Source organism: Candoia aspera, chromosome 5, assembly GCF_035149785.1.
Source record: "Candoia aspera isolate rCanAsp1 chromosome 5, rCanAsp1.hap2, whole genome shotgun sequence".
Classification (NCBI taxonomy): domain Eukaryota; kingdom Metazoa; phylum Chordata; class Lepidosauria; order Squamata; family Boidae; genus Candoia; species Candoia aspera.
In genome coordinates, this window is record NC_086157.1 from 31,435,321 (window position 1) to 31,447,618 (window position 12,298).

Sequence of the window (12,298 nt, forward strand, 5' to 3'; positions counted from 1 at the left end):
AAGCCACAAAAATAATCATGGTTTAATCACTGATGCTGTTCAGTTATTAGATTAAATCCAAATCAAATTACATTATGTTGCAGCCTAGGTTTAATCCATTTAATGACTGGGTTCATATATCATGCTAGGCCATGATCTGTTTTAACCATGATTTACTGAATAAGCTACTTTCACTGGTCTATACTAAGCTGTAAACATGGGGTATAAACCCCATTAAGACACAAACAATAAAACTACATTATGACTTACCACATTATGTAACCAAGCCAGTAGGTTCATTGTACAGTGCTAAGCCAGTATTTTAAACTATAACGATTTATGTGTAACATTAAACAATCTTGTTGAGTTTATACATCATGCTAGACATCATACTAAGCCTAAAAACAGACAAATCACATATTGGTTTCATGTGATGTTAACAGTGTATTCAGTTTTAAGATGAGTGACTCTAATCTTACTCAAATCGTGATTTCTCCCTGTACTTTTCCCCCTAGGTTGGAGACATTGTGATGGTAAAAGAAGATGAAACATTCCCCTGTGACTTAATATTTTTGTCAAGTAGTCGATCGGATGGCACATGTTTTGTTACAACAGCTAGTTTGGATGGTGAATCAAGTCATAAGGTAACAAGTTTAATTTAATGGCAGTCTAAGGCTGAAGGTAAGGCATTGGGTGTTTCTCTTATATTACAGAACCCCAATTTATGAATGACAGTATGTTTCTAGAGGACTAAGTAACCTAAAGCTACACTGTTACTTTTGTAGGTGAGACATAAGACAAAGCATCACCTCTGAAGGAGGATCAAAACAGGCAAGATAGCAGACGTGGTGCCATAATAGAAACTCCACTGTTTTTATGCGTGTGTCAACATTGCACACCTGTAAAAGGAGCAGGGTTTCAGTTGCAATAGTGTGAGCACCATCATGCCTTTTTTGACCCTCCACCCCCCGTGGATGCCACTGCATAAGCCTCCTTTTAATTCAGTGAGACTTTCTTCCAAATAGACTTGTACAGATTTATGCAGTAAACCTGTTAACACTTTTACCAGCCCCACCTCCATATTTAGAATGGGCTTCCTGAAAAAACAGCTTCAAACTGAGCTTAATGTCTGCTGCTTTCATGGACGTGTCCATGTTTTTTTGCCGCTGTATTTGTTCAGTTTTCCATGCAATCTTACAATCTTGGTATTTCCTGGTAGCCAGCCATCAGCGTAAGAACCAGGTCTGACCTTTATTAGTTTTTAAAAATCAGGCAGGTATTGCCATGATACTTATAACTTTACTTCATATTTTTTGTCAAGGTTAAATGGGACATGTTTTGTGTAGGACAGGGACAGGTTCTTACAGCACCATGGTCCCCAGAGCCCATTATTTTGCAGTCCTAGATCTTAACCCAACTGGCTGCTGGTTGTTGATATAGTGGTCGCTACAAATGCATTGAACTCTATCTGCCATTGGTTAGCAGGGAACACAAAATCTGTAGCTGAATCACCTGTGTTGTGTAGCCCAGTCTGCTTTGCGTCATCACCCTACCTACTACAACACTTGCTGTCACCCTCCCCACAATGTGGAGGGTGGTTGTGATTCCTCATAATTAAAAGATGACCCACCTTTGGTTTAATGTATGGTACATCAAAATATGAATCTATTTTGAAAATTAGCTGTGCACCTTTTTGAAAATATAAGCTTTATGATGCAGTTTATAACTTGCTAATTTGACATAGTAGAGCCATGTAAAATGGTTTGGTTTACTTACAGTCTCAGCATTTATTTCTGTAAAGGTAGCTTTTCAGCAGTTATTCAGAACTGCAGAATTTTGCAATAGTGTTTGACTACTCGAAAACAGATGGAAAGATGAGAAGAGCTGTTTTTCATGTTCAAAATTCCTGTTTCCAATTTCACTGTTATTTTCCTGTAACAACAACCTAGCTAGTAGCTATATGTCCTTTTCTGTTCCAGACTTATTATGCGGTCCAAGATACAAAGACCTTTCACAGTGAACAAGATATTGATCAACTACATGCTACCATTGAATGTGAGCAACCTCAGCCTGATCTTTATAAGTAAGAATATGTAATTTACTATCTTCTTTCTTATTCTGACTTCACTAATGTCACTTTAAGTACATTGAACTCCAAGTGTAGAGCTGCACATTTTGAGAAGATATCTGGAACAATGAAGATGGTTCCTAGTTCTTCTCTTCTCTTAGAGAGACTTGTGCTTCAGGTGATCAGGATGAAGCATACCATTGGTCATGATGTTTGTATTTGAATACATATTATGACAGATATTATGGGCAAGGTTGGATGTCATGCCTAGCAGTGCTGGTGCTGATTGGTACCTGTTGCCTTCTCCTGCAAGTAGGCTTAGCTAACAAGCTACCCTTGGCATGGATAAGTAGATTTAGTGTTATGTTACAAACACAGAACATTGAATTTGACTGTGAACCAGAAAAAAACTAGAAAACAAATGGTTTGATCTTTGTTTGTTAATGGCTATATAGTGATGAGGTATGATAAGTACACATTTCTCCATTATTGGTATGATATTTCATCTAAGCATCCTTTTGTTCCATTATGTAATGACTGTTTTCTGTGTAGTCCTTTTCAGCCAAGTTAAAAGTTAATAGTTTAGGGATAGGACTGAGCAGCTCCAGTTTCTGCCAACTCTTCCTCACTGAAATATCCCAATTGGGAGGCTAACTTGGAAAAACCCAGGTTAGAGCTACATAACACTTGACTTCTAACTCTACATCAACATTTATTCCCCAGTTGTGATACTGGCCTAGAATTTAGGGCTATCATGTTATGTATATATCCTAACCTATTAATGATACCCACACTGCATTTTGGTCATTTGAAATGTCATCACACACAATCGAATTATGTGGAGATGCCTTACTTAAAATCAAGTTAAGGTGTGACCCTGGGCCATATTTATGTGACAATCTGAAAAGTTACATGAATGTAGGAATGTATATAGAGAAATGAGAGAAATGTATATAGCACTGAGTTATTTGTGGATGCAAATAGAGTTGTTTGTGCCACTTTGTTCCAGCTAAATCATTTTAATGCCAGTTCCCCAGGGTTTATTAGGTTGTACACTGATGCAATTTTGGAATAGAAATAGAGATCACCTAACACAATAAGCATTACTTCCATGTTAGTAATTTTAGGCACCATTCACTGCATACATTCCTGGCCATTAGCTTCCAGTCTCCCCATGTGGTCTGCAAAAGCTACAGAAGCTCTGACTTCTTGCTATCCAAGTCTAAAGTGCAATCAGATAATTAAGAAAGTAAGATGTCCTTCAAATCGAGCTCAATTCCTGCTGAGTTAAATGAGCATATCCAAGCCGTTCTCTAGGTGTGATGCAGAAGTTACTTGCCGTTCATTTTTCTGGGCTTTCTTTTTTTGAAAGAAGTCTTACTCCTGTGCTTCTCAAATGGACTCCCAACCATGGTCAACTCCACTTAGCTTTTTAGATCAGCCAAGGTCAGTTAGCTGCTACTGTCAACCCAGGTATTCAAATAATTACTGTTAAAGGAAAAGCAGAAGCCTTGTGTGTGTGAAGGCAAGGAGAGTTCTGCCCTAAATAACTAAAGCGTGAGAACTGGATAGCGTGGAAAATGACAACTGCCAGCCCACAGCGTCTGCAAGAGGAGGCCCAAATCAGCAAGAGGTTAGGTGTGATGTCACAATCTAAGAGCTGCCCTTGTTGTCCTTTTGTCCAAAAGAGGTGAGGCATGGGTTTGGCCCTCTCCTGCCGCTAGCGCATTTGCTGCAAAACCTTTACAGAGTTACTGGTAGTTTGTGGGAATACCGTAATGAAAGATTGGGTGGACAACATCCCAAAAGGAAGCTGAAAAAGGGGAGTAAAGGAAAACGTGAATCAGTGCAATAACAGGAAGCAGAAGTGAAACCGAGGGATTCAAAGGGACTGTAAGAGAATAGTCTCTCTGGTTTTTTTCCCTCCTTCATTTCTTCCAATACTGATTCCCTTAGGTCAGGTCCTAGCTATCTAGCCTTAACCTAAGACTTGAGATAAGAGAAACGCAACAGAGCAGAACTGCGGATGGGGCAGCCGCAGAAGCTTACCGTGTTTGAAAGAAGAGACTGTGCTGTGGTCAACAGTTTCAGCATTAGATTAAATGGAAAAAGGTTGATTTTTAACTAGAAGGAGGGGCTAGGCCAGATTTGGAAGCTGCCCTGGATATAAAAAGAAAAAAAAATAAGACTGGATGGCAGAGGTACGTACGTACGTATTTATTTATCTAATTTGTATTGCCGCCCATCTCAGCGAGTGACTCTTACCTCAAATGGCAGAAATGTAGCCATAATGGAAAGGAAGTAGTATGTTACCAATTGCTGTATTGAAATTTTATTTTATTCATTTATTTGGGATTTATATATCATATTTATATAGCCACCTATCTCACAGAGCACGACTCTGGGTGGCGTACAATTTTAAAAGACCATTTAAAAAAATCATAAAAACTAACAAAATAGTCTACAATTAAGGACACCAATCAGGATTATTAGTGACAGATGAAAAATACTTTTCTCATCATTATATTGCAACATACAGAATGAGAAAATAGGAATATTCTAAACCAATAAAAATGAACCCCTTCCTGTAGGTCTATAATTTATTGTAGTTAAGCAGAGAAAGAGAACTTTAAAGAAAATTAAAATGTTTGGTTGGAGGTGAGGCTTCAGCTAGAGGGATAGCCAAGGACACAAGCTTTGGAAAGGAGCAGAAGGCACTCCATGGCTTTTGATGGAGGCATTCACGATGCATTTTTCTAGAAGCAACAATGGAAGCTATTTGCCTGCCTGTACGCACAATTTCTGGAATGCACTTCTCTGCTTTCCCACAGCCACACTGATGCTCAGCTTTTCCCTAACTTGCTTTTTGTTTTTGTTTTTGTTTTTTTGCTTTCAGATTTGTCGGCCGGATAAATATTTACCATGAGAGCAATGAGCCAGTTGCAAGGTAAAATACAAATCTGCACATGTTGCCTAAGTAATTCACCTCTTAGTATTAATAAATAGAAAAAAATAGCATTTCATCAGGCATGCACATTTAAATAAATAAATAATCCTTTACCCAGAGAGAGGTTGCCTTGAGTTAAATGCCATTTACATCACGTAACTGGATATTGGATTGCAGCTGGGCAGCTCAGTGCTAAATGGCCGGGGGCCAGACAAGCTGTTAGTTAGCTGAAGCTGGGCTACATTTCCTTAATCTTTGTAATTTCTGATGAGTATAGCTCAAGGGGAGGTGGAAACCAGGAATTTGTTTTCTCAGAGTTCCCATTGAATTTAGTATGTTTGTTGCAAAAGAATAAACTGTGGGCTTGTTCCTAATATGGAAGGAGTCTGGATGTGATACAACTTCACATTACCCTTGGCCTTTTCCTTCACCGTTCCTTTTTCAGCTCCTGTTTTGGCATATTTGGCCTGTAATTGATCAATCCTGTTAGCATTTTTTCAGTACTCTGACTTATCTCTGGGATATACCAGCAAAAGCAGAATATGACTCATTGTAGCTCCTTCTAGCAAGGACTAGGAGGAATTAGACTTGTACTGTTCATCACTTTGATATATTAGGTTTAAATGGTTACAGGTTCAACTTCAGACAGAGAGTAAATCATTTTCCCCTGTACAATTTACTTTTATACTTGGCATGCTTTAATTGTATTATTCTATATAACATATTGTATATAATTGTATATAATTATTTTAATTGTATTTAATAAGAAACAGATTGGTGTAGAGGTTAAGGCATCAGGCTAGAAACCGGGAGGCTGTGAGTTCTAGTCCCACCTTAGACACAAAGCCAGCTGGGTAACCTTGGGCCAGTTACTTTCTCTCAGCCCTAGGAAGGAGGCAAACCACTTCTGAAAAAACTTGCCAAGAAAACTGCAGGGACTTTTCTAGGCAGTCTCTGAGAATCAGACACAATTGAACTGATTTAAAAAAAAATGTATTCAGATTTTTGATCTACACTTAAGATCTACTAATGTTTTTGAAGTATATATGTACTGTTTGCTATCTGTGATCATGCACATGTAATTCATGCAAATATTAATTAGTAATATATGTGTGCATATTCATGAAATTAAAAACACAGAATGTACTGCACACAGTTAAAATGTCTGCAACACTGACTGAAGCCACAAACAGCTAAATATCTTGTTTTCTAAATCAAATAACTTATCTTGCAAGATACAAAGCACATTGTGATTAAAATGGCATTTTCCCATTAATTCCAATAGGACTGATTAATGAATAAGTAGCACTGAACTCTGTAGCAGGTTAGAAAATGCTTGTAGAATAATCTTTAACATTTTCTGGATGATACTCTAATTCTTAGTTTATATTTCAGGAATATATGCTCAACAATTTTTAAAAGTTTGCCTAATATGTTTTTGATTAGGAACTTAGCTTTAATTTTTTTATATATTAAACATGTATTTATGAATTGCCATAATCACAATTATGTTATCTTGTTTGTTCTGCATTTCATTTGATTCCAAAAATGCTTGGTTTGTTTCAATGATAAATTTTTTTATTTATTTTTACTTTGCAGGCCACTGGGATCAGAAAATGTGCTTCTTAGAGGAGCTACATTAAAGAACACAGAGAAAATCTTTGGTAAACTTTGCATATTAAGACGCTTTCAGCAACATCTTTTAATATAGTACAAGTTATCTCTTGTTCAAAAACAGAGTGAAAAAGACCGACAAATAGAGCTATGTTGAGTTGAAAGCAGGGTTGTCAACATGAAATCAAATTATTCTTGAAATCCTAAATTATTCAATAGTCTGGGTGGTGTGGGGAGGTGGTTCTATTTTTGTCAGTTTCCATTTGCTATTTGCAATTTTCATGAAGTATTTTCTTCTTGTGTGGTATCTACAAGAATTGATCACATGTAATGGTAGCATGACATTATGAAACCCCGGGTTTCTATCTCTGATCTCTGGCTGTGCCCAGCAGTCTATCCACAGAGACCATCTTTGGCCTCTGCTGGGCTCCATTGCCTACTTGATTTTATTTGTTAAACTGTCATTATAAATACTTAAATGCTAGATATAGGCACAGTCAGCATTCTTAGAAAATAAAAATGGTGAATGCTATTCCATCTGCCCAGAAAAATGGCCACGAATGGCAAAATGGTAGTCTGTACCTTGTGACTTGTCTGCGCGTAACTTTGTGGAAATTGGCCTTGCCATCCATAATAGCCCTTTTGTGAGAATGCCTGTGACATCACAAAATATCATATATATGAAAAAGGTTGAAGGTTCCAGGGTACCAGCTGAATCCTGGTAAGATGGAGTGGCTGTGGGTTAACAGCCCCTCAGCTCCTAGGAATTTGCCATCTTTAGTTCTGGATGGGGTTGCACTGCCCCAGACAGACTCGGTGCCTAACCTGGGGGTCCTCTTGGACTCACGACTCTTGCTCGAAGAGCAGGTGGCAGTCGTGGCCAGAAGGGCCTTTGCACAACTTCATGTTGTGCACCAGTTACAACCCTTCCTGGAGCGAGACTCCCTTCGAACGGTCACTCACACCCTGGTCATCTCCCATATAGACTACTGCAACGTGCTCTACATGGGGCTACTCTTGAAGAGTATCCGGAAGCTTTGGTTGGTCCAAAATGCGGCCGCGTGAACAGTGATGAGTGCTCCAAGATCAGCACATGTAACACCTTTACTGCGCGAGTTGCATTGGTTGTCAGTTTGCTTCCGGGTCCAATTCAAGGTGTTGGTTATGACCTTTAAAGCCCTACATGGCATGGGTCCAGACTACCTGAGGGACCATCTCACCCCACTACATCAACCCGTCCCACCCGATCGTGCAGAGGTGGCATGCTGCAGACCCCGTCTGTAAGAGAATTCCATCTGGCGGGGTCCAGGAGGCGGGCCTTCTCTGCAACAGCCCCTGCCCTTTGGAATATCCTTCCCCTAGAAGTGAGATTGGCTCCCTCCCTCCTGGACTTCAGAAAACAGCTGAAGACCTGGTTTTGTCACCTTGCCTGGAGTAGGGAGGGGAAGAGCCTTTCTTGGTGCTGGTTGATTCCCTAGTTCTGCGGGGACCGGTTTTATTCCCTTATAGTTTGAATTACATCCGCTGTGGCTTGGACTTTATTGCATTTTATGCTGACTGATTATTGGTTGTATTTATGATTTTATTGAAATTTTAAATTGTTTTTATTGTGAACTGTCCAGGGTCCCCCGTTGGGGGAGATGGGCGGTGATAAAAATTTGATAAATAAAATATGAAAAAGGTTCTGCTGCATTCGATGCAGAACAGCTAGATTAGGTAACAGTTTTGTCCTCTGGGCTATTAGACTCCTGAACTCGTAATAAATAAATAGGAGGGAAAAGGGGGTTTTCATTTCATTGTGGCACCTGCTGTATGTAGGACCATGTTATTTATTAGGGATAATGATTAGGGGAGTGGAATGGTAAATATATATATTATATATTATAGTAATTATTTTTTTGTGAGCCAATTGCAATGGAATTTCATTTTAATGTGCACCTTGGTGTATAGCAGAATGACAATAGAAGTTTATCCTATCCTATCCTATCCTATCCTATCCGTTGGCCCAAAAAGGCTGGAATCCTTTGGTTGACCAATCAGAATTGGATACACAATGGTGTCACTGAACAGAATAAAGGCAATTTTTTGTTTTCCTCATCCTAAAAGATAAACTGTTTTTTGCCCTTCTAGATCAGTATTGAAAAAGTTGGGTGATTTTTTTCAATGAAACGATAAATTAGAATAGCACAACCACCTCATTTTTGGTTCATTATCTATTACTGAATGCATGTTGCCATTATTCAATTTATCAGTCAAATCCACAATGGTAATCCTGTCTTATTGATAATTCCATGTTTTTTATTTCTGGTTTTTTTGTTTGTTTCTTTCTTTCAGGCGTTGCAATATATACTGGCATGGAAACAAAAATGGCATTGAATTACCAATCAAAATCACAGAAACGATCAGCTGTAGAAAAGTAAAGTGCTATCAACTGTTCTAATATCTGTGTGTGTGTTATGGATGAAATGAGTAGGGGGGGGAAAGTATTTATCTGATGAGTAGGGAAAAAATCTAATAATTGTGTATCTTTTATTGTAAATAATTACTTGAGTAATGAAGGGTTTGGGGGCAAGAGTCTGTGTGTTTTGTTGAATTATGAGCTAAAAGAATATAAAATCACTGACAATGTACAGTAATAGACATTTTTAATCTGACTTTCCTGTTCTGAAATGGTACTACATTGTCTGCAAAAATGTCACATGTATAGAGGGAAAAAGATTAACTTAAAATGTTGTAAGTTGTAAAATGAATACATTTCACTAATGATAACAATATTTTCTTTCATCTGTTTCAGATCAATGAATGCTTTTCTTATTGTATACCTTTGTATTCTAATTAGTAAATCACTAATAAATACCACCCTGAAATATGTTTGGCAGATTGAGCAATATCGTGATGAGCCTTGGTATAATAAAAAGACAGAATCAGAAAGGAAAAGAAATGTGGTATGTGAACTGCTTCATTCATACTGAGATATAATAATGTACTTACTTTTTATATGATTTATGCCCTTCCCTATCTTGAACAAGTAGAGTCCCTTCAGCACAGCTGTTGGCTTCATCCTGTAAACTCTTGGAAGAATTTTTGCACATTTGTGTGGCCTTCCACAAATGTCACTAGCTGTCTCTCCAGCTGGCCAATGGGGCAACCTTATAAATGGCAGCTATCTGGCATTCTCCCTCCACCTTTCTTGATGCCTAGACAAAAAGCATTTTGTCTAGTTATATCCAGCATTATGCTAGCAAAGGTGTCAGCCTTGTGAGGTAGTCCAGACACAAAGCACACCCAGAAATACTAGCTCTATCTTTATTGTAAGGATACATTAACAGAATCTTGCAAATCTGAGAGCACATCTCTCCCCCCTCGCCTTTACAGTCCAAGAAATCAGGGAGGGTCCCTTCTGAGATGTTTGCCATGCCCACATTCCTTCTGTGGGCTCAGCTGCCTCTTACCTGACTGTTGCCTAGGCTGTGGCGCTTCCTCCTGCCTCCCAGAGTTGATTAATTTACTTTCTTGTGTATTAGTTACAGAAATCAAAATATATTTTCTCTTACTAAAAAGTAATAATAAAGTATTGTCTAAGAGCACAATTATATACAAGTTTAAAAAGAAGTAAATCCAACTGTAGCTGCTTCTTTCAAGTTAACATGTGTAATAGTGTGGTCTAGCATAAACTAGCTTATATTGATATTTTTATTTTTGTCTTTCTCTTGGCAGTTTATCACAGCATTTACAGATTTTCTTTCTTTCATGGTCCTTTTCAACTACATCATTCCTGTATCTATGTATGTCACAGTAGAAATGCAGAAATTTCTTGGTTCTTATTTTCTTACTTGGGATGAAGAAATGTTTGATGAAGAAACAGGTGAAGGACCACTCGTGAATACCTCTGATCTCAATGAAGAGTTAGGGCAGGTAACTGTCATGCAGAAGGAACTATAAAAATATAACAGCTGTCTTTGATATAAAGAGATCTGGAAAGATTAATATTTCAATTTTCCTGGAGTTATTCTTTATTATTATATTAAAATGTATTATAATGCATAATCCTTTGTCTGATTTAGAGGATATAGAGACCTTCCTACTGATCAAAATTTCTGATAAGTCACAGTTGGCTGTAGGTGTTTGGTATAAAAGAAACCTGTGGTGTGTTGAAAACTATGATCAGTAGTTTCAAATGTCCTGTCGCTATATATAAAAAAAGAGCTGTGCCTAAACACAAGATGCATCTTTGCTCAACTGACAACCCTAAACGTGGTTTGGCAAAGGTCAGAAAATGTATGACTCTGGATCATTTCTCTCAACAACTCCAATGAGAATGCCCAATGGCAAAAGTTGCAGGAGAACCACAGGTCACAATTCTCTGTTTTTTATTTATCATTATGTCCAAACTAGACCTAGTTGATTAATGTCATATGATGTATTATCAGAAAGACGCTATCAGTACTATCAGTATTGGAAGTTCACATCTTTTTATTATTATTTAAGTAATAGTGCAAAAAATGCAGTATTATGCTGATATATCACAATCCAAGTCACATAATGCTTCTTGCACTGAAAACTCGCGTACCGTTTGAAACTCACAGATAATTTTTCTGAACCAGGGTAATAAAAAATATTACTATTTTTAAAAAAATAATAAAATAACTTTCTCCTCTGTATTGCATTCATTTGCACTATAGTAAAATGTCTCCTTGAAAATACTGCAAGTTCTCTAAAGACCAAATGACAGAGTTTCAAAAGTCAGACATAATAATTTCAGTTTTCAAATGATCTTCCCCCATTCCTTAAAATCTGTCCTTATAAAGTTAATCCTAGCTTATGCTATCTGTCTCTTTTCAGGTTGAATATGTCTTCACAGATAAAACAGGGACATTAACAGAGAACAATATGGAATTCATAGAATGCTGCATTGAGGGGCATGTTTATGTACCCCATGTCATCTGCAATGGGCAAATTCTTCATGACTGTGCTGGAATTGATATGATTGATTCTTCCCCAGGAGGAAGTGGAAAAGTATGAACTGTCTTGTTTTGTTTTAATGCTGATCCAACTTATTAAAAAAATCAAGCTCGACTTCTTGATTTTCTGGACACATTTGTGTAGTTTTGTGGGCAACAATATGCTATTGCCTCCCCAGTCTAGCTTACTGCCTTGCTCTGTTATTAAAAACACAGCACTTGAATCATTCAGTTGAAGTAGCTTTTTGTTGGATGTGCTTTAAAAATGTTAAATGCTTTTTCTAAGATGTTCCTATTTGACAGTAATGCCAAAACCACTACTTAAAATCTTTACAGAAAATAATTAAGAATTCTCTGGATGTCAAACCAATAAGCGAAGAAGATATCACTTGAATTTAAATTAAAATGGAGCAACGGAGACAGTGGGCTACAGCTCAGTATGTTAAATCCAAAGATTTCAATCTTGATGCATCTCTAGTTTGATAAGCCAGGAAAGAAGGATGCATCTAGGGGATTTAATAGGCATAGCAAGAGCTTGGGAGTGGCATACTCACAATTTTTAAATTTAAATGTACCCATTTTTATTTTATTTAATGATAACTACAATGATCATTCATTGGTGGAAAGGTAGAATTAATTGCCCTAAAATGACTTTGGGGGGGTGGACATAATGATTGAACTTATCATTGTGAAAGAGGCTTGCATTGACAGATTGGCTTTTGTAATGCA

At 37.6% G+C, this 12,298-nt stretch overlaps 1 protein-coding gene across 4 annotated transcripts in view; it reads left to right on the forward strand.

Annotated features, from left to right (window-relative positions):
- ATP11A (ATPase phospholipid transporting 11A) overlaps positions 1-12,298 on the forward strand; it is a 135,782-nt gene that overhangs the window by 84,184 nt on the left and 39,300 nt on the right. For all 4 annotated transcript variants that reach the window (XM_063304858.1, XM_063304856.1, XM_063304857.1 and 1 more), the window contains exons 6-13: positions 495-623; positions 1,959-2,062; positions 4,944-4,994; positions 6,594-6,658; positions 8,943-9,024; positions 9,403-9,553; positions 10,326-10,523; positions 11,451-11,624. In XM_063304858.1, the coding sequence (XP_063160928.1) occupies positions 495-623; positions 1,959-2,062; positions 4,944-4,994; positions 6,594-6,658; positions 8,943-9,024; positions 9,403-9,553; positions 10,326-10,523; positions 11,451-11,624 (954 nt within the window). The remainder of the gene's footprint in view (positions 1-494; positions 624-1,958; positions 2,063-4,943; positions 4,995-6,593; positions 6,659-8,942; positions 9,025-9,402; positions 9,554-10,325; positions 10,524-11,450; positions 11,625-12,298) is intronic.